The sequence below is a fragment of the Vulpes vulpes genome, chromosome 12, assembly GCF_048418805.1.
Source record: "Vulpes vulpes isolate BD-2025 chromosome 12, VulVul3, whole genome shotgun sequence".
NCBI lineage: Eukaryota > Metazoa > Chordata > Mammalia > Carnivora > Canidae > Vulpes > Vulpes vulpes.
In genome coordinates, this window is record NC_132791.1 from 157,228,537 (window position 1) to 157,255,129 (window position 26,593).

At 56.6% G+C, this 26,593-nt stretch overlaps 1 protein-coding gene across 5 annotated transcripts; it reads right to left on the reverse strand.

Annotated features, from left to right (window-relative positions):
* PODN (podocan) lies at nt 1–23,735 on the reverse strand. 5 transcript variants are annotated; one of them, XM_072730888.1, is made up of 11 exons: nt 23,534–23,735; nt 16,152–16,468; nt 14,187–14,280; nt 12,804–12,868; nt 10,995–11,104; nt 9,724–9,880; nt 9,325–9,440; nt 8,131–8,788; nt 4,931–5,079; nt 3,356–3,566; nt 1–945 (listed from the first exon to the last, which is right to left on the reverse strand). In XM_072730888.1, the coding sequence occupies exons 2-10, from the start codon at nt 16,461–16,463 to the stop codon at nt 3,383–3,385; spliced, it is 1,845 nt and encodes a 614-aa protein (XP_072586989.1). In that variant the 5' UTR covers nt 16,464–16,468; nt 23,534–23,735; the 3' UTR covers nt 1–945; nt 3,356–3,382. The 5 variants fall into 5 exon arrangements, with proteins under 5 accessions (XP_072586989.1, XP_072586987.1, XP_072586990.1 ...); XM_072730886.1 differs by lacking the exon at nt 23,534–23,735 and adding an exon at nt 23,098–23,250; XM_072730889.1 differs by lacking the exon at nt 23,534–23,735 and adding an exon at nt 22,678–22,789.
* Nucleotides 23,736–26,593: the final 2,858 nt, after the last annotated feature.

The window sequence follows — 26,593 nt, forward strand, 5'->3', positions numbered from 1 at the left end:
TTGGCTGCCAGAAAGGGGTAATGCTTTTATATTAGCTTTTCTGTAACAAGAAAAATCAGCTTTGAGTTCTTTATCATTTTTTTCTTAAAAAGAATTCAAAGTTCAAAGGCACCCAGAACTCCCCACAGGCCCCAAGGGAAACAAAAGATATGTCATTAGGGCAGCTAGGCCCTTCCTCCCTGCCTGGCCCTGCCCCTCCACCTCACTCCTGAGGTGCCCAAGGCCTCAGCAGCCCCAGGAGACTTTCCCTCTGGCCTCAGTGGGACTTCCATCAAAGACGTGCCTGTGGCCGGCCAGGACCTGGCAGGGAGTGACCCTGGGGGCCAGGGCAACGGTCCCACAGGGAGAAAAAGGAACAAAAATCAGCTTCTGTGGGTTCCAGAGGGTGGCAGGCACCCGGCCACAGAGAGCACCAAGATAATTCTGTCTTCTCCAGTGGACGGACGGACAGACGGATGAGCAGATGGCAAGCTGTTCTGGCCAGTTCTGGCTGGGGCAAGATATGTAGGTGGCAGAGGCCACAGAAGGCTGTTTGCATGTGACTTGGCTATGTGTGTGCACACGTGTTTGTGTGTGTGTCTTTGTGCACGCGTGTGTACACATGTGGGTCCAGGGCAAAGGGAGTAGGCACCCGTGAGTGCCAGGGCAGGGTCAGACCTTCCCGAGTCTGCATGAGTCCAATGTCATGATGGCAACGGAGGGCGTGGGGTGGAGAGTAGAGCTGTGTGGCAGGTGCCATGCAGCCGGCAGGGTGTGGGTGTGTTGTGGTGCCTGCACATGTCTGGCTGTGGGTGCTGCAGGAACAGGGTAGGGATGGGAGGCTGTGTCTGGCCTATGTTGTGGTGGCAGGTCACAGGGGCTGGAGGGGGCGGCACTGGGTATGTCTGTGAACATGGCCGACTGGGGCTCACAGGGCTGCAGAAAGGGGTCTGGTGCTCCGTTGTCCTGCAGAACACGTGGAAGAGTCAGGAAGGCCAGGGAAGACCTGCCAGCTTTGGGGAGGTGGATTAAAGCTAGGGGGCCCACATGAGGGGACTCTGGGAGAGCCAGGCAACCACAGGCCAGAGGGCAAGTGGCCCCTGGGAGCCCAGAACCAGCAGGCCACCTGCTGGGGGTGTTCTTGCTGACGAGGCCAGGCCCGGCATCCACTAGAGGGCCTCTGGGTCCCTCTAGCTACTCCCCAGGGTCCCTCCCAACGCCCCCGCTCAACAGACCCACCTGAGGCCAATGTTCCTCAGAGAGGGCAGGTTCTCTCCCATCCCAGGACCCCACAGCCCCCTCTGAGGACCACAGTGTCCTCACTGATATCACTGAGCCTTGGCTCTGCCCCAGCACAAAGCCTAGAAAGGTCGCCTCCACCTTCATATCCCCGGGCCCTGGCAGCAGAGGACAGGGACCCCTGAGCACAGCCTCTGGGCCTGTTCTCCAAGCTAGGGTGACCACCCCATGCAGTCTTCTGGCAGCCCCCTCCCCCTCTGTCACTTACCCACGGGGTCCTCACCACCACTCTGCCGTCTCCTCTCTACCCCTGTTATGGCCCCTGTTCTAATTCAGGGCCATAACAGTGGCCCAGAGGCCCCTTCCCATGGCCACAGCCTGAGCCTGTGACCCCCCCAGTGCAGCTCATTCTGACAGTCCCTTCCAACCACACCTCTCCTCCTGGCTGCTCCCCACACTGCGCCCACCCTCCACCGACCCTCCACTGAGGCCCTGCCCGCCCACCCTCTGGTCTATACCTCCTTCCTTTCCCAGACTGGCCCCTGGCATCCCCAACAACTACAGCCATTCTCTTGCTAACACCCTCAACATCCTCATTCCTTACCCTTCTGTCCCACACACCTGGCCAAAAACCCCGCCACGGATGGATCCAATGGTCCATCTTCTCCACACCCACCCCGGTCTGCTGAGCACTTCCTGCTGCACAGAGAAAACAGAAGGCTGAAGGCATCAGGCTGATGTGACATCACGTCTGGCCACCAAGCCCCTAGCCTGTGTGTGATGGCAGCCACTTGGTCCCCCATCCCTCCTGCCACCATGGAAGGAGCATGGCCCCTCCTGCCAGAGCCAGTCCCTGCCACTGTCCCCACAGGGCTAGCTCCTCCCTGCTCCTCTCCTCTTGCATGTCTTTAACCCCCATTCAGGCCAGCGCCCCCAAACACCAGCATTCCAACAGCTCTGTTTCTGACAAGGGCACAAGGTAGATGGAGCTGGGAGGGACCTTCTCTCCCTCTTCCCTCCTGCCACCCTCTCATCTCATCTCTTCACAGCTAAACTTCTTGATAGGGTTGTGTCGGCTCCTTGGGTCCACCGGACTGTCCCTGACGGCCCTCCCCATGAGGTCATGGGGGGGGGAGCTCCTTGTGGTTAAATCTGGTGGGTCCTTGAAGGGCTCACCTCTACCTGTCTGTCAGCAGTACTGACACAGCTGCTCTCTCCACAAGGGCCTATGTGCCTGGGGATGCACATGTGTAGTCACACACACACACACATCCTCCAAGTGTGCGCAAGCATGTACATGTTCTGCACCACGAATGTACCGTGAAACACCTGTGTGTGTGTCCATATGCACTATGTGTCCTGCAAGTGTGTGCTGAGTGTATGCACATTTAGACACATGTGTGTGTGGGTACACGTGTGTTGGTGCCCCATGTGCACGTGGGTGCTCGTGTGGCATATGTGCATGATCCCCCTCTGTCTTTGGCTGCCTTTCCTGCCTCCTTCCCTTGCTGCTCCCCTCCAGTGCCTTCTGCAGGCTTCCCTGCCGCAGCCATGGCCTCTCGCTCTCCCCAAGCCTGCTCCCCCAGCCTGTTGCAGCCTAGTACTATTTCCAGGCTGATGATGTCTGGACCCCCATCTCCAGCCCAAGCCTACATATCTGGCCCTACCCCCAGCCCCAGATATCCAGCCCCCCCCCATCTAACCCAACATTCCTACCACCTCCACAGATCTGCTCCCCCAGCACTTTCACCCACCTGGGACCCCAAGAGCTCATTCTGGGGGCTTGTCTTCTCCCTCACCTCATGCCCAGTGGGACCACTGTGACCTCTGGAGTCCGCTTGTCCCTCCCCAACCCCCTGAAGTCCCTGCTTGTCTGTATCCTTGCTGCCTCCCCTATCACCTGCAGCTTGGCTCACAGCAATAGCCTCCTCCTAGGCCTCACATCCATTCCCTGCTCCCACCATCCCAGCCCCTGTGCCTGTCCCATCAGGGCACTCATCGCCCTCGGGAGTCCGCCCTGCCCCCGCCCCCGTGCTGGCTTCCCACAGCCTTGCCAGGCCCTCACCCAGGATCTGTCCTGGGGTCAGGGACAGGACACGTGGGGAGAGGTTAACGCACCCCCACGCAGATCACCTACCTATATCAAATCTGGTTCATCCTGTCACTATCGCCTCTCCTCTTCCTCCTCCTCGTCATCCTCATCTTCCTCATCCTCTTCCTCCTCCACCTGGCTCCGGTCCTTGGAAACGTCACCAAACTCAAAGTTGCCTTCTATGTCCAAGACCTGCAGGTGCTTCAGCCTCCGGAAGGCACTTTCCATCACAGAGCCCACAGCCAGCTTGTTGAACCTGTGCAGTCAGTGCGGTCAGTGCCAGAGGCCCAACCTCGAGTCCCCACACTCACCCACTTGAGAATGGGAACAGGAGGGAATAAGCTTTCCAGGAAGATGGCATAGAAGGCACAAAAAGGGTGCAGGGCGGGGGGGTATGCAGGGGCAGGGAATGTAGGGGGGCGTGAGGGTAGGGGGGTGCAGGGGATGTGAGGGCAGGGGGCTTTAGGGGCTGTGCTGAGAAGCAAGGGCATCATGAAGAGTCCCGGCTGTTCCCATTCCATATAACTATAGCTTGGGGGGGGGGGGCAGGGGAGGACTCTGGGCCACTCATCTCATACAGTGAGGGGCAGACCCCCACCTACCTAGCTCTCAGGTCTGGGGTGGCAGTCACGGGGGCCTCCTCTCTGCCTGGGATTAGCTCCCTCTGGGATTAACCCCAAACCTGAGGCTGCAGGATGGCACCAAGGCAAGGCCAGGATCAAGCTGGACCAGGCATGCACTCGGGTTGAGTGGAGGCAGAGGCTGGGCTCTGATATCCGGCCCCCTCATCTCCTTGGGCCTTAGTCCCCACATGAGCCAAGGCATAGGTCACCCTCCTCCCCAACCCAGCCTGGGGCCTGCTGGGCCACCAGTCCCCCGGAGGTGCACACTCTGCCCCTTCTAAGTGCAAGGGGTGGTTAGGGAGGGTATTGGGCAGAACCACACTGACTCTGCTGTACCCAAGCTCCTCATTTCCTGGGGAGTTGGCTCCCCTATTAGAATAATTCTAAGGTGCACCTGACTCTAGGGTGGCTCAGTCGCTTAAGCTCTTGATTTCAGCTCAGATCATGATCTTCAGGGTTGTGCGATTGAGCCCCGGCTCCGGCTCCACGCTGGGCTTAGAGCCTGCTTGAGATTCTCTCTCTCCCTCTGCCCCTCTGCCCCCTGCCCCCTCCTCTCTCTCTCTTAAAAAAAAAAAAAAAGAAGTAGAAGAATCATTCTAAACCTCCAGAGCTCGGTGAGGACCTGAACATCTGCCACCTGCTCAGGTACAGCCCAGCCAGCTGTGGACACAACAATCACCTGTGCCCTCTGATACCCCTTCCTGCCACATTAACATCAATAATGTCCACATGCACTGCTTTTTAAAGTTTCTGAAGACCTTCTATAAATCTATAAACCTCACCAGGCCTGGCTAGGACTGTCCCCACCCTTGAGAGCTGAGGAAACAGAGGCTGAGGGGGTTCTGGGATATACCCAGGGTCATGCAGCCAGTCAGCATGAAACCAGGCTTCAAACACTGCCCTCTAGCTGGGAGCTGTTCCCCTCTGCCTCAGCTATCCTGCCGGAGCCAGGCTGACCCCAGAGGGGCCTGTGCAGCCCCCCCAGGGGACCTCCTACCTGAGAAAGATTCCTTTGAGGTTGGGTGTGGAATCGAAGGCATTGGCAGGCACAGTGCTGATCTTGTTGTTCTGCAGGTACAGGTACTCGAGTGACTCGGGGAGCCCCTCAGGGATCTCTGTGAGTTGGTTCCCAGCAATGTCCAGCAGCTGTATGAGTGACCAGGGGAGTAAAAGCATTTAACATCTTGCAAAGATCCCACCAGCCCCTTGGCCTATCTAAATCTTATGATAACCCTGTGAGGTGGGATCTCTAACTATTCCATTTTCCAGGAGAGGAAACAGAGGCTCAGAGAGGTTAAGAGATCTAAGGCCACACAGCTCATATGAGGCTGGAACCCAAACCCTTGTTCTGATATATGTCCTACCCAGCTCCTTCTGCCTTTCCACATGAATTCACAGCCAAGATATCTGGGTGGCAAAGTCCTTCCTTCTGAGCACACCTGTCACCCCTATCAGACTAAAGGGCCTAAAAGGGCAGAGGCCAGGGATCCTCCAATTTTTGAATATTCCCACACCAGATGAGGGTGGGGGTGGGGTGAGGGTCCATATGAGTGTGGCTGCTCATTCATGGACTTCAAGGCCATGTGGGCAGGAACGAGGAGCAAGAGTTTGAGGCTCACAGCAACCCTGGCATGGCAGCCAGTCCTAGGCTGGTCAGTCTCTGGGTCACCACATGCCTAGAATGCAGGAAGCAGGTGACCAGGGAAAATGGGGTGGTTTTCCCAGGGAGGAACAAACATGCAGTAGGCAGGAGATGTGTGCATGGGTCCAGCTCACTGCCTTCCCCTCAGGCCATCAGCATACACTCGCTCACACACACCTATGCAAGCACAGGTGGATTCCATCATCTCTAATCTCCCTTCCTCACCCTGACAGGTGGGGGCTCAGGGTCAGGAAACTGGGGCCATGAATCTAGATTCAAGATTCAAGGGGAAAACAAGCTTTACACCTTAGGGAGCCTCCCTGTCATCTCCCTTACCCAGCAGGTCTCCCTGCTCCCCACTATGTTTCCTCCACACAGCTCTGGCACTTCCTCATTCATTCCAAACATCCTCGGTGCCCAGGGCTGCCGGGGATATGGAATCCACCGAGAGGCTGCCTCTGCACTGGAGGTTAGGGTGGGGGAGATGGACACAAAATCTGATGACGACAACTGGTGGAACTGGGCTGTGCTGAGGGAGCCCAAGGAGCGGCCTGACCCAGCCTTGAGCCAGGGGAGCTTAGCAGCCAGCATCAGCGGGGCTCTGAAGCAGGGTGGGGGCAGCTGCTTATTGAAAGATCCAACAGTGTGAAGAAGAACCCCCAACCTCTGCAGATACCTCATTCCTGACTGAATCCACCCAGACTGCACCTGCCCATGACTGAGGGCTTCCTGAAAGAGATGGAATGGGAGCGAAGTCCTAGGTATATTCTAAACTCTAGGAGGGTAGTGACCCTTCATCTGTCTTACTCCCTGCCGGGTCCTCAGTTCTAGAGCTGTGTCTGCACATAGGAGAGGCCTGGAACAGGCTGTGGGAAGAACAAGTGAGCAGGTGTTCCCAGGATGCTGTGCTTCAGCAGTGGGGCCAGTATAAACAAAGCCCAGTATGCCTAGGAGACTAGGGAGCTCGACTGGGAGCAGAGGCAGACCAGCCCTGAGAGCTGTGGCAAGGATTCTGATCTGGGTTCTAAGAGCAACAGGGAGCCATAGAAGGGTTCTGAGCACGAGTGTAGGTGAATGAGTGTTTTTTAAAGATACCCACCAAGTGCACATGGTATAGTGGAGTGGAGAGTCCTACGGAGCTGGGGTCCAGGTGAGAAATGGGGGTGTCTTGGCTTGGAGTACGGGCAGAAGGGATGGAAAATAGTGAGTTGAGAGATGTGATGATAGAATTAGCAGAATTTAGTTAACGATGAGTGCCAGGGGAGGGGGGGCAGGTGGTGTGACAAAGGGGTATCCGGTCAGCATCCAGGTCTCCCATGGGCACCCCCTACAGAGAGTTAGAAAATGCAGCAGAAGGAGCAGGTATGGAGGAGAAGACGCTGGGATCTGGACTCCTGAGGAAAACTCAAGAGGGAGCAGCCCAGGCAGCTGGATCCTGGCGTCTGGCCCTCAGCAGGGCCCTCTGGGTGAGAAGACCACAGCCAGCTGCTCCTGCAGGGCCAGCTGCTGCCCCTGGCTCCCATGTTGATCTCCCCTCACCCATCTGCCCCCCACTCTGGGGGCTCTCCCCTGCACTCCCCTCAGATAGCCTCATCCTGACAGCTCTCCCAAAATACATGTACTGAGAGCCTAGCACACAGAGGTCCCTGGGTCCAGCAGTGAATACAACAGACGAAAATGCCTGCCCCTCGTTCTAGCAGAGGAGCAGGCAACGAACCAGCAGACAGATGACCTAATGCCTAGAACAGATGAGGATTATGAAGAAAAACAAAGCAGAGGAGGGTGATGGGTGGTGAAGGAAGACCTCCCAAGGAGGTGACATGTGAGTAGAGCCCTGAGAGAGAGGGAGGAGCAAGCCATTGGGAAGAAGGCCCTCCCCCGTGCCCCAACCCGGTCCAGGGCAGCAGAGTGGGGGAGTGGGGGCATTTCCTGACCTTGCAATACTGAGGCCCTGCCTCCCAGATCTCTCTACTCAAGTTCCCTCTGGGCCTTCACTGAGTGGGCGCTGTCACCTACAGCCAGCTATCCCTGCTGACTGACCACAGCAGCCACACCCACTCAGCAGCCCCAGTATGCCTGGGTAGCCTCCCCTAGCCCTCCGCACCAGGTGAGGGCAGCCTCCCTTCCAGGCCAAGCTGCCCTCCCCTCACTCAAGCCCAGCCACCTGTTTCGGAGCCTTCAGATGGATGAGCTTGACTCTCCAGTGCCAACCAAACTGGCCCTACCCCCCAGTCTTCCTGGAGGGTGAGCCCCCTACCTGCAGCCATGACCTCCCCTCATCTCCACAGCCCTCCTCAAGCCTGCAGGTGCTGAGCTCAGCCTGGCCACACTAGCCCCTCCTGCTGCACCCAGGCATGCCAGTCATACCTTCCCTTTCCTCAGTCTAGCAGGTCACCCCACACCCCGCCAGGCCCTCCTACCCACCCCTCACCTGAGCCAAGATGCGTGGGCTGCTCCCCAGGCATCCAAGATGCGTGGGCTCAGGGCAGCTATGCCAGCAGCCCCTCACGCGGGCATGACCCGGCCCCAATCCTCTCCTGCCCCTTTCCCCTCACCTGCAGACGGGCCAGGTCGGCCCAGGCACGGGGACCCAGAGCCCGGCTGCGCAGCCGGTTGCCGGTGAGGTAGAGCTCACGCAGCTGGGCCATGCCAGCCAGCGCCCCGCGCGCCAGGGCGGCCAGCTCATTGCGCTTGACCTTCAGCACGTGCACGTTGCGCGGCAGCCCAGGGGGCAAGGTGTGCAGCCGGTTACCGGACAGGTCCAGCGAGCGCAGCAGGCGCAGCTTGCGGAAGGCGTCGCGGTGCACCTGCGGGCTGGTGATGCGGTTGTAGCTGAGGTTGAGCTCCTCCAGGAAGTAGGTGGTGGCGAAGTCGTCGCGGCCGATGCCGGTGATCTGGTTGTGCAAGATCATGAGCGTGCGCACGCGGCGGGGCAGGCCGCTGGGCACGCGCTCCAGCGCGTTGTTGTACAGGTGTACCGTGTGCAGCCGCTTGAGGCCCTGGAAGGCCCGCGGGTGGATGCCGCGCGCATGTAGCTGGTTGCTATGCAGCAGCAGGTACTCGAGGCTGCGGATGGGCGTCAGCACGTCGGCGTCCACGCTGCGGATGGCGTTCTTCTCCAGGTGCAGGAGCACAAGGCTGCGCGGCAGCCCTGCCGGGACTCGAGACAGGTTGTTGCTGGACAGATCCAGGTATTCCAGGCTGGAGAGCTTCCTGCGGTGGGTGGGAATAAGGATGGTTGGCAGAGGCCCACAGGGTGCTTGTGTCCACCCTTAGTCCCGAGGCATGGGGAGGGGCAGGGGCACTGGTCTAACTCGTCCCAGCTGGGCCCCTGTCTGGCCCACTGGCGGACCTCTGTCCTCTCCAGACTCTCCCTGGGTTTATTCAATGCCCTATTGGTGGAGGAAGGATCTAGCATGGCTTCTGTCATGAAGGAGCTTCTTTGAAGACCATCTAAGGCCTGGACCTAAAACATGAGAATATATTTGCCTTCAACAAGTACACTCGTTTCAACTTTGTACCACGAAGCCAGCCTCTGAAGATGCCTCACTGGAATTCTGGCCTTGTCCGTACACATCACTCGTGCTGGGGGACAGACCTGTCAGCAGAGGCACAAGCCCCATGGTGCCCTCTCTGGGAAGCTGGGCAAGGCCCGGGGGCTGGGTGTGTGTGAGAGGACCTGGCTGCGTGGGCCCCAGGAGGAGCTTCCCCGGCACAGAGCTCACATGGACGGCCCAGCCGGGGCTCACCAGAAGGTCTCATTGTCCAGGCCCTCGTCGGTCAGGTAGTTGTTCTGCAGGTACAACTCACGCAAGTGGCTCAGCTCACTGAAGGCGCCTGGTGGGATCTTCTCCAGCTTGTTGTTCTGAGGGATGGGATGGTTGGGAGGGCAGCATGAGGGATGGCCAAGGGGCCAGGACAGAGCCTCAGAATGAGAGGGGGCAGGGGAGCCAGGGGAAGGGGCTGTGGCTTGGAGCACCCTGCATGTGATAGGGACAGCCAGCTCCCCAGGCTTCTGCCTCATTCTCCACAGCAGACACTGTGCCCGAGGCCCCACGGCCTCCCCACTGTGCCTCAGTGGACCTGGGCTCTTCCCCCACTGCAGGTCCCTGCTTTTCGGCTGCCCCTCCCCACACTCTTCCTCCCACCTTGAGGTGCAGCTTATAGAGCGCGGGTGGCAGGTGCTTGGGCACGTGGCGCAGGAAGTTGCTGGACAGAATGAGGATCTCAACATTGCTGGAGCCATTGAACATGTTGTCCGGCAGCCCAGCATCCGCCAGCTTGTTGTTGTGTAGGTACACGGACCTGGGGGATGAGGCACAGGTCCTCAAGCCCCCGTACCAGCTCACCTGATCAGCCTTCAGACCTTGCTCAGGTCAGGGCTGGGGCCCAGGGTACCGTCCTCCCATTTGAAGAACCTCAGACCCCCCTGATCCAGTCCCCCTTGCACAGCAAGGAGACTAAGGACCCACCAGAGGCTGCCCCACACATCCGTGGCAGAAAGGGGATTTCCCACCCCCCTGTCTGTGCCCCTCCATACCCTTCAAAGTCCTCAGTCACTCCCTGACTGTTGCAGCCCCAGAATCCCTGCCTGTCAGCCCCACGCAGCTGGTTCTGAGTTCTGTGGGGACTCTCCCTGCCACCTCTTCGTCTCAAGTGTCCAGTCCAGGGCCTGGCTCAGAGGACATAATCTCTCATTCATTCAGCACATATATAGTGAGTGCTCCTACGTGCCAGGACTCTTCTAGACTCTAAAGATAAAAGCAGTGGACACAACCAACAAGACCCTGCTGTCATGCAGCTCACATATTAGAGGGACCAAGATCAGAAATAAGAGAAATGTAAGATGTTTCAACACAAGATATTCTAAACATAGAAGATATAACTCATTCTTGCTGTGTTATATCTTGGGCCTCAGCCCTCTCATCTGCAGGATGGAACCACATACAGCCACCCCAGCTCCTTCAGGGTATGGAAAGAATCAAGTGGGGTGACAGATTTGGGGAGAGAAGCAGCACTGGGGGTTGTCAGTATCCCCTCTGCCCCCCCTGCACCACCCTGCCCTGCTCACACTCCTCCCAAAGCAGCTCTCACTAAGGGCCAGCAGCTGTGCTTGTTGGAAGATGCTTCCTTCCCCCAGGGACTGGGGGAGGAGGGGAAAAACTCTCACCCAGCTCCTCATAATTCTATAGACATCACTCTCTGTCCTTGCCTCCCGGACAGATTCCTCCCAGCCCTCAGGTCCTGCAGCCCTGGGCATTCCTTGCCAGAGCCCCGAGCCGGGGGCATCATGCCCGCCCAGCATGCCCTCCTCCACGGCCTGGCTGGGCTTGCTCTGCCATGCTCAGGGCTGGGAGTGTCTGTCTCAGCTCTTTCTCCTTCCCCAGTCAGGGCCCAGAGCCCCTGTCTGACTTCTCACCTCAAGTTTGGCTTCTGGCCAAAGGTGAGCCCATAGATCTTGGTGAGATAGTTGGCAGCAAAGTCCACACTGATCAGGGTGTTTGGCAGGAATCGGGGTGCCAAGGTCAGCTGGAAAGGGAGAAGTTGGGATAGAAAGACCAATGGAGAGCAGAGGTCAGCTCTGGGTCCCACTGCCTGCTACTCATCTGGGCCCCTTCAATTTGTCATCTCCTTATAACCAGAGCCATATTTCTAAACTGGAAACTCAGGGCGCTTGGTGGCTCAGTCGGTTAAGTGTCTGCCTTTGGCTCAGGTCATGATCCCAGGGTCCTTCGATCGAATCCTGCATCGGGCTCCCTGCTCAGTGGGGAGCCTGCTTCTCCCTCTCCCTCTGTTGCTCCCCTCTGATCATGCTCTCTCTCTCTCTCAAATGAATAAAATCTTAAAAAAAAATAAAGTAAATAAACTGGGAACCCATCCCACTCCCCTGATAACACAAAAACCAAACCTCCATGGCTTCCCACATCCCTGAACATTCCAAGCCGTCTAGGCTTGTCCCTGGCCCTGCCTGTCCTCCTGGCCCCTCCCCTCACTGCAGGCCTGGGTCCAGGTGCTAGGCATGTCCTGGGGAACAAAACAGAGAAATGTTCCCATTCCTACCCCCCAAAGCTTACATCTTAGTAGAGAAGACAAGAAACAAGGAACAAAAGCATCTAATAGTGGTAACAAGCTAAAACAGACTGGAGACAATAACTGGGTTGGGTGCTCAGGAACCAGGTGACACTTTGGGCATGAAGGCCTCCCGCTCATGCCATCTGAGGGGCAAGCACCTGTGGCAACAGGGGCGGTGAGTGCAGGTCCCACTTGGGGGTTGCCACATTTGGGAGCTGGAGGAGAGGGAGGGAGTGGGAAGGGTGTTGTGAGGTCCACACAGAGGCCCTCCAACCACAGGTCCTCTCACAGCCATGGGGAGGAGCATGGTTTTCATTCTGGGTGGAAAGTGAAGCCTCAAATATCTGAGCTGGTGGGGGGTGGGGATGGAGGGTAGAAGCAGGCATGATTTTTAAAGATCACTCTGGCCACTCTGAGAAGGAGCTGCAAATGAGGAAGCAGGGCTGTCCCGGTGCGGTGCAGGTGCCCTTGGTGGACCAGGCCAAGAGGGGAGTGCAGGCTTGCTGCGGGTAACCAAGGCACCCCGGGGTCTGTGGCTCAGATGAGTGGTGCTGTGGTGGTTGCAGATATAGAGGGGGGTGCTTATAGAGGTGGGGGGGCGCACGCAGGAGGGAAGCAGAGTTCCACTTCCATTGGACATCTAGGGCAGGCATCAAGGAGTCTCAAGTGGGAGGAGTGGGATGGGTGGGGACGGCCACTGGACACGGCCATGATGCAGATGGGTGCTAATGCCCCCGGGGAGGGGATGAGGCACCTCAAGAAAGCTCTGAGAGAAGTGGCCAGGCCAGAGCCCTGGGGCACACCAGCTATTTTGAAGTTGAGTGCCTCTGCCTTTCCTCATGTTGCCTCTTCCGCAGTGCCTCCCCCATGGAGCCCCCGGCTGAAATCCTGTTAGCCTTCATGGCCTGCTCAAATGTCACCTCCTCCGAGAAACACTCCATGGACTCCCTCCCTGGTGGGAATGAGCTGTCAACCCCACACTTCTGGAAGGCCTAGGCCTCTATTTTCATTATCTGGCCATTCTGATACCCTGCATTAAGGTGTGGGGTCTCACTAGGTCCACGTGTGAACAGCAGTTGGGACCCAGCGGCCACCCTAGAAAAGGCCCTGGTGAAAGTTCCCAGAGCTCAGCCCCAGACACCAGGGCTCCCCTTACCTTGTTATTGGCCAAGTACAGGTAATTGAGATTGGTCAGATGCTCAAACGCCTCCTCCGGGAGCCCTTCAAAGGACAGGCATCGGTCAGAGCCCTGGATGAAGGAGATGCTACAGGGGAGCATGCCACCACCAACCCCCCCACCCAGTGCCCACCCCACTTGCCAGGACTGGGGAGGGCCCCCCCCCCAGAGACAGGTTGGATTCTGATCCCTTCCCAACCAGTCCCAGCAGGCCTGCCCAGCCCCCTTTTTCCCTTGCTCACCACCCCCACCACTGCTCAGAGGAGCAAGTGGAAAGGGCTCAGAAATGACCAATCCTTCACTTGCTCAGAGCCACCTCGGTGGGAATGGGTCTTCGTAAGGTCAGGCCACAGGGCAGAGGACGCAGCCCCACCCTTCCCCATCAGAAAGGAGTGCTCCCCTGAGGTGTGGCCCTAAAGGGTCTCTCTGACCCTCCTGATACCCAGCTCAGGGCAGCGCAGAGCTGTGGCCCTGGCACCTCCCGACCCCCTAGCCCACCCCTGCCCCAGCTGGCAGATGTAGTGTCAGGACTCGGCTGTTGCTGGGAGCCCAGCCAAACTGGCCCTCCTCCAGGCCGGAGGCCGGCCTCTGACACTCAGTTCCGGGCTCCTGGACCCTCAGATGCTGGGACTCACCCAAATATCTAAGGAGAGGGAACAGTTATATAAACTGTGCAGCGTCTCTGCCGCTGTGTAAAATGATGGCCACTGAGAGTTTCTAGGAACCTGAAAAACGCTGCTGTGCTAACTGCTATATGGTGGTTATGGTATAGTACCTATCCTACAAGTTCAGCTATAAATTTAAAAAAACCCAAAGAAAAAAGACTAGATTGGATTGTGGTGATGGTTGTACAACTGTATAAACTTACCCAAACTCATCAAATTGTACTTTTACATTGGATAAATCTCACAGTATAGAAGTTATACCTCAATAAAGCTGTTTTTTTAAAAAGTGGATAGACCAAAACATCAATAGTGATGAACTCCGTGTGTCAGAATTATGAGTGGGTTTCTTCTTTTCCATTTCATTTTATACATTTCCAAATTTTCTATTATAAATTATTTTCATATCAGAAAAAAGTATAACCTTTTACAATTAGAGGATTCTACAGCTCTTTGATTCTGAAGGCCTTCTGTAAACATACTGGTCCATGACAAAGGCCCTGGCAATCCAAGCTTCTCTGAAGCCTGTCCCCTGATCCAACACCCAGCTCAGGGACACCTGGGGGTGGGGTGGCTCTCAGGCAGCCACCAGCCCAGCCCTCTGTTTTCCGTATCTTAGGGTCTGCAGGGTGGACCTCTTCCCATGGGCACCTGGTCTCCCGCCTGGCATCCCTGTCCCAGGCTCTGGGTGATCCCTCACCTCGGGAAGTCAGACGGTTGTTCTGGAGGTTCAGAGTTTCCAGCCGATGCAACCTGGAGAGCTCCCGGGGGTAGATCTTCTCCAGCTGGTTGTTCTGGGGAGTGGGGGACGGGGTGGTGAGGAAGCAGCCTCACGAGAGGCCCAGGCTCCTGCCTCACTTGAGGCTCACCCCCACTCCTGTCCCAGGAGCCAGTCCCTCTGTTGGGCACCTCCTTTGGGGTTCACCCCACACAGACAGACCTGGGGCTGGGCCAGGCCTGGGCCTCAGTATGGGAGGCATGCAGGTCCCGCCTTATAGGAGCCCATACATGGGCATCTACAGACAGTTCAAACTTGGGAGTGCCATCTCCCCTGCTCCCTCCATGTTCCTATGTGGTGACAGGCATCCCCAGCCCATTCTCTCCACCCCAAGCCAGAAACTACTTTGGGTTGCCTTTCCGGAAGGGGGGGGAAAACCTGTGGTCCTGTGGTCCTCACTCCTTCTGGAATGCTTTAAAACACTGGGTGGGGGATCCCTGGGTGGCTCAGTGGTTTAGCACCTGCCTTCGGCCCAGGGTGTGATCCTGGAGACCAGGGATTGAGTCCCATGTCAGGCTCCCTACGTGGAACCTGCTTCTCCCTCTCCCTGTGTTTCTGCCTCTCTCTCTCTGCATCTCTCTCTAATAAATAAACAGATAAAATCTTTTTAAAAATAAAATAAAAAATAAAATAAAATGCCAGTAATGTGTGCAGCCCAGGTGGCTCGGTGGTTTAGCACTGCCTTCAGCCCAGGGTGTGATCCCGGAGATCCGGGATCGAGTTCCACGTCGGGCTCCCTGCATGGAGCCTGCTTCTCCCTCTGCCTGTGTCTCTGCCTCTCTCTGTGTGTGTCTCTCATGAATAAATAAATAAAATCTTTTTAAAAATAAAAATTAGGGCAGCCCAGGTGGCTCAGTGGTTTAGCGCGGCCATCAGCCCAGGGTGGGATCCTGGAGACCCAGGATCGGGTCCCACATCGGGCTCCCTGCATGGAGCCTGCTTCTCCCTCTGCCTATGTCTCTGCCTCTCTCTCTGTCTCTCATGCATAAATAAATAAAATCTTTAAAAATAAAATAAAATAAAATTTAAATAAATAAATAAATAAAATACTGGGTGGGGTATCACCTCCTCCAGAAGCCTTCCTGAATTGGATTGAGGGCTGGATTAGGAGCTGCTCTGGGCCCTACCACACTAGTCCTCTGTCTCCATCTGTTATCTTCAGCTGTTAAGATCTCTGCCTTCCCCCAGACTGTCCTCCCTCCATGCCCAGCCCCTGACGCCACACCTGAGTCGTAGACCAGGTACCCAGGGGACGTGAATGAACCAACAGTAAGTGTTGCCTTAACTTGTCCCTTTCTTCCACAGGCCACCCTGGCCTTGAGCTCCCTCTGCTCTCAACCTGGACGCATCAGTTTGGGTGACCACGGACAGGTCCCTTTCCTTCACTGGGCTTGACCTCTTGAGTAGAACAGCCTCTCCCTCTGCCCCAGGGCTGCACAAAACCGGTCACGGGTGCACCCACTGCCCCAGAATCCCCGTCTGGAACACTGTGTCCCGATTCTCACAATCTCGCCTGTACCCCAGCCAGAGAGGGGACTCTATCTTCTGAGCCCGCAGAGCACCCTATCAGATCCACTTTCTCTTATTTTCCTGGCCTGGGTGTCCAGGGCATCCTGCCCATTCAGAGGGTCAGCCGCTGGGCAGATCTGTGTCCATTTTTCACAGGGTCTGACTCTATTTATGGGTCTCAGCCCAGACTCCTCCAAGCAAAACAAAGCAGTTGTAATAGCACAGTACTCTGTGACCAGGACGTTGGAGCAGGGAGTGCCCTAGCGCCCTGTGTCTGGGGGTCTGGACAAGCAGGGGGCTATGAGCATTATGGGTGGGGACAGGAGCCACGAGCTTAGGGGCCCACCCCTGTGACCGTGACTGTAGTGCCCGTGTCACCTGCAGAGACAGGTGGTTGGTGTGCTCAGGAAGGTCCCCCGGGAATTCGCGCAGGTCAATGCCACCACAGTCCACGACACCTTCCTGGGAGCAGGCACAGTCGCGGGGGCAGTTGATGGTGGCAGGGCCAGGCCCCGGCTCCTCGGGACTCAGAACCAACACTGGCTCCTCCTCCACAAATTCATTCTCTTCAGGGCTCAGGCTGTGGGCCCCACTTCGGCCAAAGCCCGGCGACCTCGCCGTGCCTACTGGTCCCAGCTGCAGCTGCGGTGGCAGCAGCAAGAGGAACAGCAGCACCCCGCTCCGGGCCATGGTACCTGTGGGAGGACTTAAGTCAGGTCTCACCTGGCAGGTGCAGTGGACACAGGTCTGGGACCCACATTGTTCACACTGGGGCCCACCTGGGCACAAGACAGAGCCTATTCGAGGGTAGATCACACATCTGATCTGCTCACTGCTACACTCCTGCTCCACCCACCTCCCCGTCATCAGAGCTGCCCTCTGGAGGGACGAGGTGACGCCCTGTCCTCAGGCAAGTCAGCACCCTTACCAGGCCTGGCCCCAAGGCATCTTTACCCCCACTTCACAGAAGGGGAAGCTGAGCCTGAGGACGAACTGTGACTGGCAGGGCTTGGCTAGGACTTTGCCAAGCTCTTGCTGCCCCAGCATGGGCAGCGCTGGGAGGCTCTTACCTCCTCCAGAGCCATGGAGCCAGCACCAGCAGGGTGCATCTGGGCTCTTCAGCTTACCATTCTAGGATGTTCAGGACTTGATCCTGTCTCTCTTCTAATACCCCCACCCTAGTTAGACAGGTCTACCTAGGAGATCCTGTCTCTAGGCCTTTGCACATGCTGTTCCTTCTGTCTGGAACTCCCTGCCCCTTTTTGTGCAGGCAGCAACTTCTCTAAGAATAAGTGTAGCCATTGCACCCCCTGGAATACCCTGACAAACCCTGAGCTGACCCAGGGCTCTCATGGGGCATGGCATGAGTTGGGTCGGGCTGTGAATACGTGAAGTTATCTTTCTCCCACAGAGGACTGTGAGCCTCTCAGTGTCTGGGTGGAGGCCCAGCGCAGAGCCAGGCACAGAGCAGGCCTCCACTGAATAGAGCTGCTGCCATTCTCCAGGACCTTAGAAGCCTCTTCCTGATGTTCACACCCTCAGCTGGCCTCACCGGAGCCTACTGAGCTCACCTGACTGCCACTACCTGCAAAAGACCACCCCCCAGCATGGTCCCCTAGGGCAGCAGGGGAGGAGGAGTGGGGATGGCCTCAGGCCACAAGGAAGATGCAAGGGTCCCTATCTTCTAGGCAGCGCAGGGGACTAGCTTGGCTCTGAGCCAGCCCCTGGAGTTCTTTTTACAGAAACTCACTTAGCAAACATCTCTGGGAAATGCTAAGTTGTGAGAGGCCACAGCTCAGGTGCATGGACTCTAGAATCCCACAGACCCCAGTGTGAGTCCCTCTCCAGCACTTAGCATTTCCTGAGCCTCTCTCTTCATCTGACAATGCAATGATACATCCCAAACCATAGCAACTACAAGGAGTCAGCAAGGTAAGAGACGTGCAGCGCCTGGCACCTCCTAGGTGATGAGGTGTGGTCACCACAAATGCAGGTACATAGCATGCACTTGGCCCTGGGTGGTGGTGGGGGTTGGGGGGTGTGGAGGTATGCCTCAGTCTGAGGCTCTCGTGCTGGCACTGGATTAAGAACCACACCTCACAGGGCAGATACAAAGGTCTGAGTTGCTGGGCCTTGCCACTGCTGCTGAGGTCTGGTTAGGAAGGCAGGCACTGGAGCCAGATGCTGGGGCTGCAGTCAGCTCGGGCTCTCGGTTGACCTTGGGCAAGTCACCCACTAAACCTCGGCTTCCTCACCCATCCACAGAGGTTACCAGAGCTGCCCTCGTGGGGAGACTGGGAGAGTCAGAGAGAGGCGCATACTGTGCACCGTGAGTGCTCACTAAATGTTCGCTCCTTGTACCACTAATATCACGGGTCCTGCCCACTCCAGAGCCCCCCTGAGTCTTCCCCTTCTCTTGCCTAGATCCTGCCTGGTGTTTGCAGTCTAGCCCCAGGCCCACCTCCCCACAGCTTTGCAGACTCTGGCCTCCTATGAATTCTGGCTGCCCTGAGGCTGTAATGGCATTTCAGACACTGCTTTGTCTCACTCGCTGCCCAGCCCCCTCTCCAAGGTGAAGTCCCCTCTGCCCTCAGCCCTGTGCTGGCGCAAGAGACACATGCAAGCTGGCGCACTGCCCTGCCCTCAGACTAGAGGGGGCAGCAGAGCCAGGACAGTAACACCTACCCCACCCTCCACCCCAGATGGAGTGAGTCCTGTGAGGCCCCAGAGAGAAAGGTGTGAGTAGTAGAAGAGGGGCAGCATCCTTGAATCCATCTAGGTCCGTGAGGCCTAAGCAGACTCAGGCCTCAGCCACTGGCCTGGCAGGAAACCAGGGACCTAGTACATGCACAGCTCCCGGGCCCCAGGGAACAGTTGGCAGGCAACACCCTGGCCCTATGCCCACCCTGTCACTCCCCTGCTGCCCCATCTCCTGACCAAATGGGCAATTCAGCCTCCACGGTCTACAGACCATCATTCCCACGTACATTATAACCCTTCCCTTCCCCGCCCCCCCGCCCCCAACTAGCTCAACAGCCTTCAGCTCCTGGAAACATTAGACCAGAGTCCCCCTCTCTGCCTGTCTGTCTGACCCCAGACCAGGGTTCTGGGAGGGGGAGTGTGGGCACAGGCCTAAGCCCCAAATCAACCAGGGCAGGAGGCCAGGGAGAAGGGTCCTCCCCACATATCCTGTGTACTCACTAGACCAGCTAGTTTTCCTCCCTCCCCGTTAATTTGTAACTTAAAAATACTTTATATTAACATTATGAACCATATTGAAATGTTACCACCATCACTTTATAGTCAAGGGAGCTGCAGCCCAATGGGTTGGCCAGTGCGACACAGCTGTTAAGTGGTGATGCTAAGCTCCAGCCGGGGGCCTTAACCATGATGCCCTTGGGCTCTCCCCTGGGCCAAGCACAGCTGGGCACTAGAGACCCACAGAGACCACTCAAGTTTGGCTCTTGCCCTTAAAAAGTTCATACCTGCCCTATCCAATGTGGTGGCCATATGTAGCTACCCAGCACTTGAAATGTGACTAGTCTAAGTTGAAAGGTACTGTAAGTATAAAACGCAGTGTGCATGGATTCCAAAGACTAGTACAAAAGAGGATGTAAGGGCAGCCCAGGTGGCTCAGCGGTTTAGCGCCGCCTTGGGCCCAAGGCATGATCCTGGAGACCTAGGGTCGAGTCCCACGCCGGGCTCCCTGCATGGAGCCTGCTTCTCCCTCTTCCTCTCTCTCTCTCTCTCTCTCTCTGGTCTCTCGTGAATAAATAAATAAAGTGAGGATGTAAAATATATCATTAATATTAATACTATCTCATAAATATTAATTTTTATATTAATATATATTTCAAATAATTGAGTTAAATAAATTACTAAAATTAATTTTATCTGTTTCACTTTATTTATTTTTTAAAGATTTTATTTATTTATTCATAGAGAGAGAGAGAGAGGCAGAGACATAGGCAGAAGGAGAAGCAGACTCCACGCAGGGAGCCCAATGCGGGACTCAATCCCGAGTCTCTGGGATCACGCCCTGGACCTAAGACAGCGCCAAACTGCTGAGCCATCTGGGCTGCCCTCATTTTATTTTTTTTATTTTTTTTTCATTTTATTTTTTTAATGTAGCTTCACATTGCCTACATGGCTTGCATTCACGGCTCACATTATATTTCTATCAGACAGTGATGGCATGGACGCTAAATGTACAATGAGCATTATAGGCCCAGTGTCATCAGAGGTATGACGGAGGGAAGCTAGAGTCCACAGGGGGCCAGAGGAGAGCTAACCTTGCCTGAGGTCAAGACTTCTCCGAAGAAATGATGCCTTATCTAGTCATGAAGGTTGAATATCGGGCAAAAGGGAGAGGGTGACATAAGCAAGGAGGGAAGAACCTACAAAGATACAGGTGCAAGAGAGCCCATCAGTGACCTCCACAGAGCTTGCTAGAGTGTCTGCCAGGTATTGGGGACTGGGAGGGATGCAGGTGGGTAGTCCAGCTAAGAAGGGACTTGGAAGCCAGGTTAGGGGGAGCAATCCTTAAGATCTCAGGACGAATGAGGAGCCACTGCAGAGCAGGAGTGTGCCATAGGCAGGTTTACGGATGGAGCAGTGGAGAGCTCTCCGAGGCTGTGCAATAGTATGGGCAATGGGTAGTAAGCCTGGTCTGGGCAGAGAGAGGTGCTGGGATGGCGAGGAGGAGCTGGATTCACAGGAGAGGGAGGAAGATCAGACAGGGCTTGGTGAGTCCTGTCTCCTCCTCTGGACCTTGGGATCCTGGGCAGCCTCAGCTCCACCACCTGCTTTTCTGTGGAATTGGCTACATCGTGGCCCTTCTGAGTCTCAACCTGTTGTTACTGTTTTTCTGAGTCTCAACCTGTTGTTGCTGTTGTTCTAAGAATGTTGAGCGAGATTAGCTCCTAAAGACCCTCTGTGTGCTCGGCCAAGTTGGGAGCTGTGTGTGGAAGAGCAGTGGAAAGAGCAGGCCCCTTGGCTCCAGGAGTCCTAAGTGAGGGGCCCCCTGGTGACAACTCACACCACTGGGACAGCAAGTGGCTAGCAAGAGGGGCAGCTCGGCCTGCCCTGAGCTCTTTCTCAGGGGGAGTGCTTTTGCAACAGCAGGATCGGGTTCCCCTCCTGCCTGCTGTGTGAGTCTGGACAAAGCACTTCACCGCCTGAGCCTCTACAAGTCTGGACAATCCTCATGAGGGTTAAATGAAATGACATGTCCATCTGACGTTGGTGTTGAGCAAGTGCGACACACGGGGTTACTATTCCCAAGGAGGTCCCTGCGACCTGCTGCCTCTCACCCCACCTAGCACCCCTGAGGAACCAAACCTCAAGGCCCAGAAGGGCTTACATGGGGGATTAAGGCAAGACTAGAAGAAGGAAAGGGAAGGGAAACCCAAACCAGGACACAGATCCTCAGTCCCTAGTGGTAGCTTCCTCCTCCACTCAAACATAGTAAAAATTCACTAATCACCTGCTTTGTGCCGGGCCCCAGACAGCTGCATCTTATCATCTCTACTAGAAATCCCCAAACTAAGAGTCTTCCTACTCTGGAGATAGGAAATTCAAGCCCCAAGGGGCTCCCATTACTGCCCATCCCCAGCAAACTCCTACTCAAATGCCCCTGCTCTGAGAAGCTGTTGCCCCTTCCTTGACCGGGTTAGGAAGTTCTTTAGTGCTCACACAGCACCCCTGGCCCGCTGCAGCTTGCACGATTCAGGGAAGCCTTTCCAGACTCCTCAGGCATAGAGTGGGTGCTCAGGAAAGGTTTGCTGAGTGCAGAGATGAAATTTGTGAAAGGTAGAGTTGGAAACGATTTGCATCATTATCGGTCTGTCTGCCCCCGCCCCCCGCCCAGTTTACAGATTAGTATGTTGAGTTACAGCCAGAACAAGAATCTGTGTCTTCTGACTCCTGCCCAGAACCTTGAACTGCTCCTGGAGGCCGAGTAGGAGCTCTCCAGGCAGACAACGGGGAGGAAAAGTACTCCAGACAGAGGGAAGGGCATGAGCAAAGGCACAGTGTTGGGGGGCCGGGGGAGGGGGGAGGAGGTGCCTTTAAAGAAGGGATGAGGCAGGGGATGAGGTTAGGGCTGGAGGACCAAGTCTCCAAGGGTGTCAGCCACTAGGCTAAGGTGCCGTGATAGGGAGCTGTCAAGGGTACCAGGCAGCTCATGGTCAGAGGTCTTGTGTATGACTCTACAGCACCTTTAGGCCACTATTAGTCACCCATTCCCAAAGATTCAGATTAAAAAGAACAAAGTACGTTCCCGCAAGATTTCGTGAACACAGTCATGTGAATCTAACACTTCTTAACTTGCACTCACGCTGGAGCAGTGGGCCCGGAGCCCTAAAAGGGGCCGTGCGCCTCCTCCGCAGGGGGCTGCGGCGGTTCCCAGCAGGGGTGCCCCGGAGCCGCCAGGCCACGGTTCCACTGCCCCTCCCACCCCCGCCCCCGCGCGCCCGAGCCCGAGCGCAGCAGCTCGGGGGTGCGGGCCTCAACGGGCCGGCGATGGCCTCCCGGCGCCAGGCGCGCATCCCTCCGCGCCTTGGGGACCAGGGACGGTCCGAGCCCCCGCACCTCGGCCGGCGCCTGCTCAAGCTCCGGCTGCCACTGCCCCGCGCCCCAGGGGCTGCCAGGGGCTCGCCCCGCCGCCACCCCCTCCTCCACCCCGCGGCGCATCAGGTATCCCAGCCCCCGCCCCAGCCTGGCGGTTCTGGGACCCGCAGCCCCGGCCTTCCGCCAGCTGTCCCCGCGGGAGGCCGCCGCGCAGACCGACAGACGGACACCAGGTGCGGGCCGAGGGCTCCGCGGGGCAGCCGAGCCCCGAGCCGGTCCGGACGGAGGTCGCGCGGGCTCCCGCCACACCTGTCCGCGCCTCCCGGAAGCGTACCTCGGCCCCCTCCGGGCCTCAGTTTCTCTGCCTGTCACCGGGTCGGAGGGAGGGCTGGCCGGGCGAGCTGGGCGGGGGTCCCCGCCCCTGGCCGCTGCCACCTGCCCCCGCATTCCCTGCCGCCGCCCGGTCCTCCCATCCGCCTCCCATCCGCCCTCAGATTCTTTCCAGATGTGCGCAGCGGGGGGGGGGGGGCAGTCCCGGGCCGGCCAGGAGGGAAGGCCCCCGCCCCGGCCGCGAGCGCGGAGGGGCCGCGGGGCCGCGGGGCGCTGCCGGGCGCGCGGGGTGCAGGGCTGCCCCCGGGGGGCGAGTGCGGCGGCCGGCCCGGGGCAGCTGCTGCGGAGCCGAGCCCCCCGCGCGGGCCGCTCCCCGGCCGCCCCCCGCGCCGCCCCGGCCCACCCGGCCGCCCGCGCCCAGTACCTGCCGCGCCCCCGCGCCCCGCCGGCCGGCCGCGCTGTCCCGAGTCCCCGCGGCGCTCCGCGGGCGCGGGCTCCTTCCATTCAAGCCGAGCCGCGAGCTCGGCGACGCAGGGCTTGCTGTGGGCCTTCTCCTCCCCGCCTCTCCCCCGCCCCCTCCGCACCGCGTGCATCTGCTGGACGCCGGCCTCCTCCGGACACGCGCGTCGGGCCCCCGCGGGCGCGCGGGGGTGGGGGTGGGGGTGGGGGTGGGGGTGGGGCCCTCCCCGGGAGGGAGAGCCCCCGCCCGACCCTCTCCCCTCCTCCGCCCGGGCGGGGCCGCCCCCCCACGCCCCCGCCGCCCCCCACCGCGAGGCGGGGAGGCGGGGGTCCAGCAGCCCGCACCGCGTCCCGGTTCCCGCCTTCCGCAGGGCAGCCGGACCCGCTCCAGGCCCCCGCACCTGAGAGGAGGGCAGGGCGGAGGCCCCTTCAGCCAGGCGCCTCTGAGCCCACGTTCCTCCTCATGACCGAGGATTTTGCAGCCGCTCCAGGCACGAGCACCTCCGTTCACTCTCCCACCCCGGGGTCCTGGGCCGTGGCTAACGGGGCCTCCAGCCAAGACCCCGCTGGGCCCCTTCCCGGAAAAGTTCCCCGCCCTCCCCCTCCCCCCCCCCCCGCCCCACGCCCACGTTGACCCTGCGCCCAGAGCCTCGTGAGCCTTGAAGGACGGTAAATTGGGCTGGGAGTAGGGTGCATGCGGATCTCAGTCGCCGGAGACAAGGGGCGGTGAGTAGGGAGTCCTCGCGGCACCATATTGCTCCCAGGAGCTGAGACCGGTTCCAAGTCAAGGAGCACTAACTACTAGCAGCTGAAGCAACACTGTTTGGCGCCAGGGGCTTTGGCGGTAGACCGCAGGGGGCTGGGTTTAGGTGGTACTTGGCACTTCCACTGCCTCTAGGACGCTCTCCCCATACCTGCTCTCTCCTGTGGGTAGGGCACCCCCAGCCACCTTACCTGGCTGCCCTCCTCCTGGACAGGGAGAAGGGTAAATAACTCAAACTTGGGACCGCTTGCTCAACTTAAATTGCTAATACCCTGAATGAAGGAAGGAAGGAAGGAAGGAATGGCTCATGGAAAGCATCTTTCATGGGCTTCTGCTGCTGCATCCAGACTGGACCACATACATTACTCTCTAAGCTTGACTATCCTGAAAGAGGATTCTTTTTGGCCCCATTCACGGGGAAGGAGATCACCTGACAAAGGAGAAGTGGTTTATGGAGTAAAATGGCCAGGTTTACCCTTCTCCACAGCCCAGGTTCTTTCCATGACAAACATGGGCAAGTCACTTGAGAAGGCAAATGCAGAGACTGAATTTGAACCCAGAGCTGTCTGTTTCCATTACATCAATAACTCAAAAACTTAGCAAGCATGAGAAAGGGAAACATTTTGCCTTCTTTGGCTTCAGATTTCACTTCTCTCTGAGCTCAAACTTGAGAGCTGGTATGATTCACACAGGATTGGACAGGGGCCAACCCAGAGATGTATCTCCTGTCTTCTCAACATTGAGCCTAGATTCAAGTGGAGCTAGAAGAAGATTCTTCTGACTTGAATGAATACCCATAAACTAAAGGAAATTTTCTAGAAGGACAATGAGAACTGGCACATACTGAATACTTACTAAGTGCCAGGCACTGTGTGAAATCCTTAAATATCTTAATCACCCCAATCCTTTGGGGAAGGTATTTTCTGTTACCTGTAACTGCTGGGGCCAGCCACAGCACACACCGTATCTCCCCCACCCCGCCCCCAGAGAAATAGGCTTTTCTGTGGAATGCCAAGCTGATGCCCACACAAACATTGTAGCTGTCCAGCACTGTAGACACACTAAAATCAGCTGTCTGAAATAGAAGATGGAGGTATCACTTTGAGTATCTCTGGCGGAAAATGGAGGTGATCCTGGCACTCTAGAAGGAAATCCTCTAACTTTCAAAATAGCGATAAAGAGTTGAGTTTGAAACTGAGGGTTCCCAATCCACTTATGCTGCTTTGGCTCCTTTATGCCTCATTTTCAGCTCCTGTTCATATTACTCTACTGCATGGTGTCAAGAACAAGCTTTGGACTTAGATTTGGGTTCAAATCCCAGCTGGGTTCAAATGGAGATATAAATAGTACCCAGTCCTTGCAGATTGTCTAAATTAAATGAAAAATTGGAAGTAAATAAGAAACTGGAAGTACAGAACCCTGCACAGCATCCGGCACATGTAAGTGCTCAATAAATGGCAGCTGTTATCATTGCAAAACTGTCACCGAGACCTGATTAAACATCTATGAAACATTATTAAAACAAATGACACGTGGCAAGAATTAACGAGAAATCTCTGCTTGATCCAGGGTAAGTGCCTTCTAATTCAAAACAGTAAGAAACAAGAAAACTCAAAGGAGGGGAGTAAAGACTGAGAGAGCTAGGAATGAAAGACAAGAGGGCTCTCATGGGGTGTTGGTGAGGATAAGGGGAGATAAGGTGTTGTTATACCTTCATCATCAGAAAAGAAAATAATTCTTCTTACTTTGACCGGAGGGCTCAAGACCTTTCCTTATTAAGTAGCAGAATCGTTACTCTGGGAGCTCTGGGAGCAGCTTGTTTTCTGAACATTTAGAGATCAAATCAATGGTGTTGTTTTGTGTATAGGGGTTCCATCGGAAGGATCTTGATAAAAGACAAAATATCTGGGGTGCCTGGGTGGCTCAGTTAGGCATCTGCCTTTGGCTCAGGTCATGGTCCCAGGATCCTGGGATCGAGCCCTCCATGGGGCTCTCTACCTGGAGGAAAGCCTGCTTTTCCATCTCTCCCTGCTTGTGTGCGCGCGCGCTCTCTCTCTCTCACTGTCAAATAAAGCCTTAAAAAAAAAAAAAAGACAAAACATCAAAGAACAAGCAGGGTATGATGGAAGAACCACAGGCCAAGTCAGATACAGAAAAGGTCTTTTGGGCTCCTAGAACATCTCATAGAAACTTTTTATTATTGGACTCATTTTGCTGTATGTTTTTCCTTTCTTTCCCCCACTGGACTGTAAAGGCTTCAGGGCAGGGACCTCATCTCATGTTCTGCAAGGTCCCTTTCCAGTCCTAAAATATCATGACTGCAGTAGGCAGCATGAACCCCCCAAAATACCCACACCCTAATCCCTAGAGCCTGTGAATGTTACATTATGTAGCTAAAGGGACTTTGCAGATATAATTAAGGTTATGGACTTTAAAACAGGGGGATTATTTTGGATTATCCTGTGAGCCTAACCTAACACATGAGCTCTTGAAAACAGAACATTCTGTGGCTGGAAGTAGGAGGTAGGAGAGGTGAGGCAGAAGGGAAGATCAGAAAGAGGTGAAACATGAGGACGCGGCTAGCGTTAAGGGTGAAGGAAATGCAGGCAGCCTCTCCAAGCTGAGAACCCTAGGCTGCCAGCACGCACATGGGGACTTCAGTCCCACAGCAGCAAATCACTGAATCTTGCCAACAACC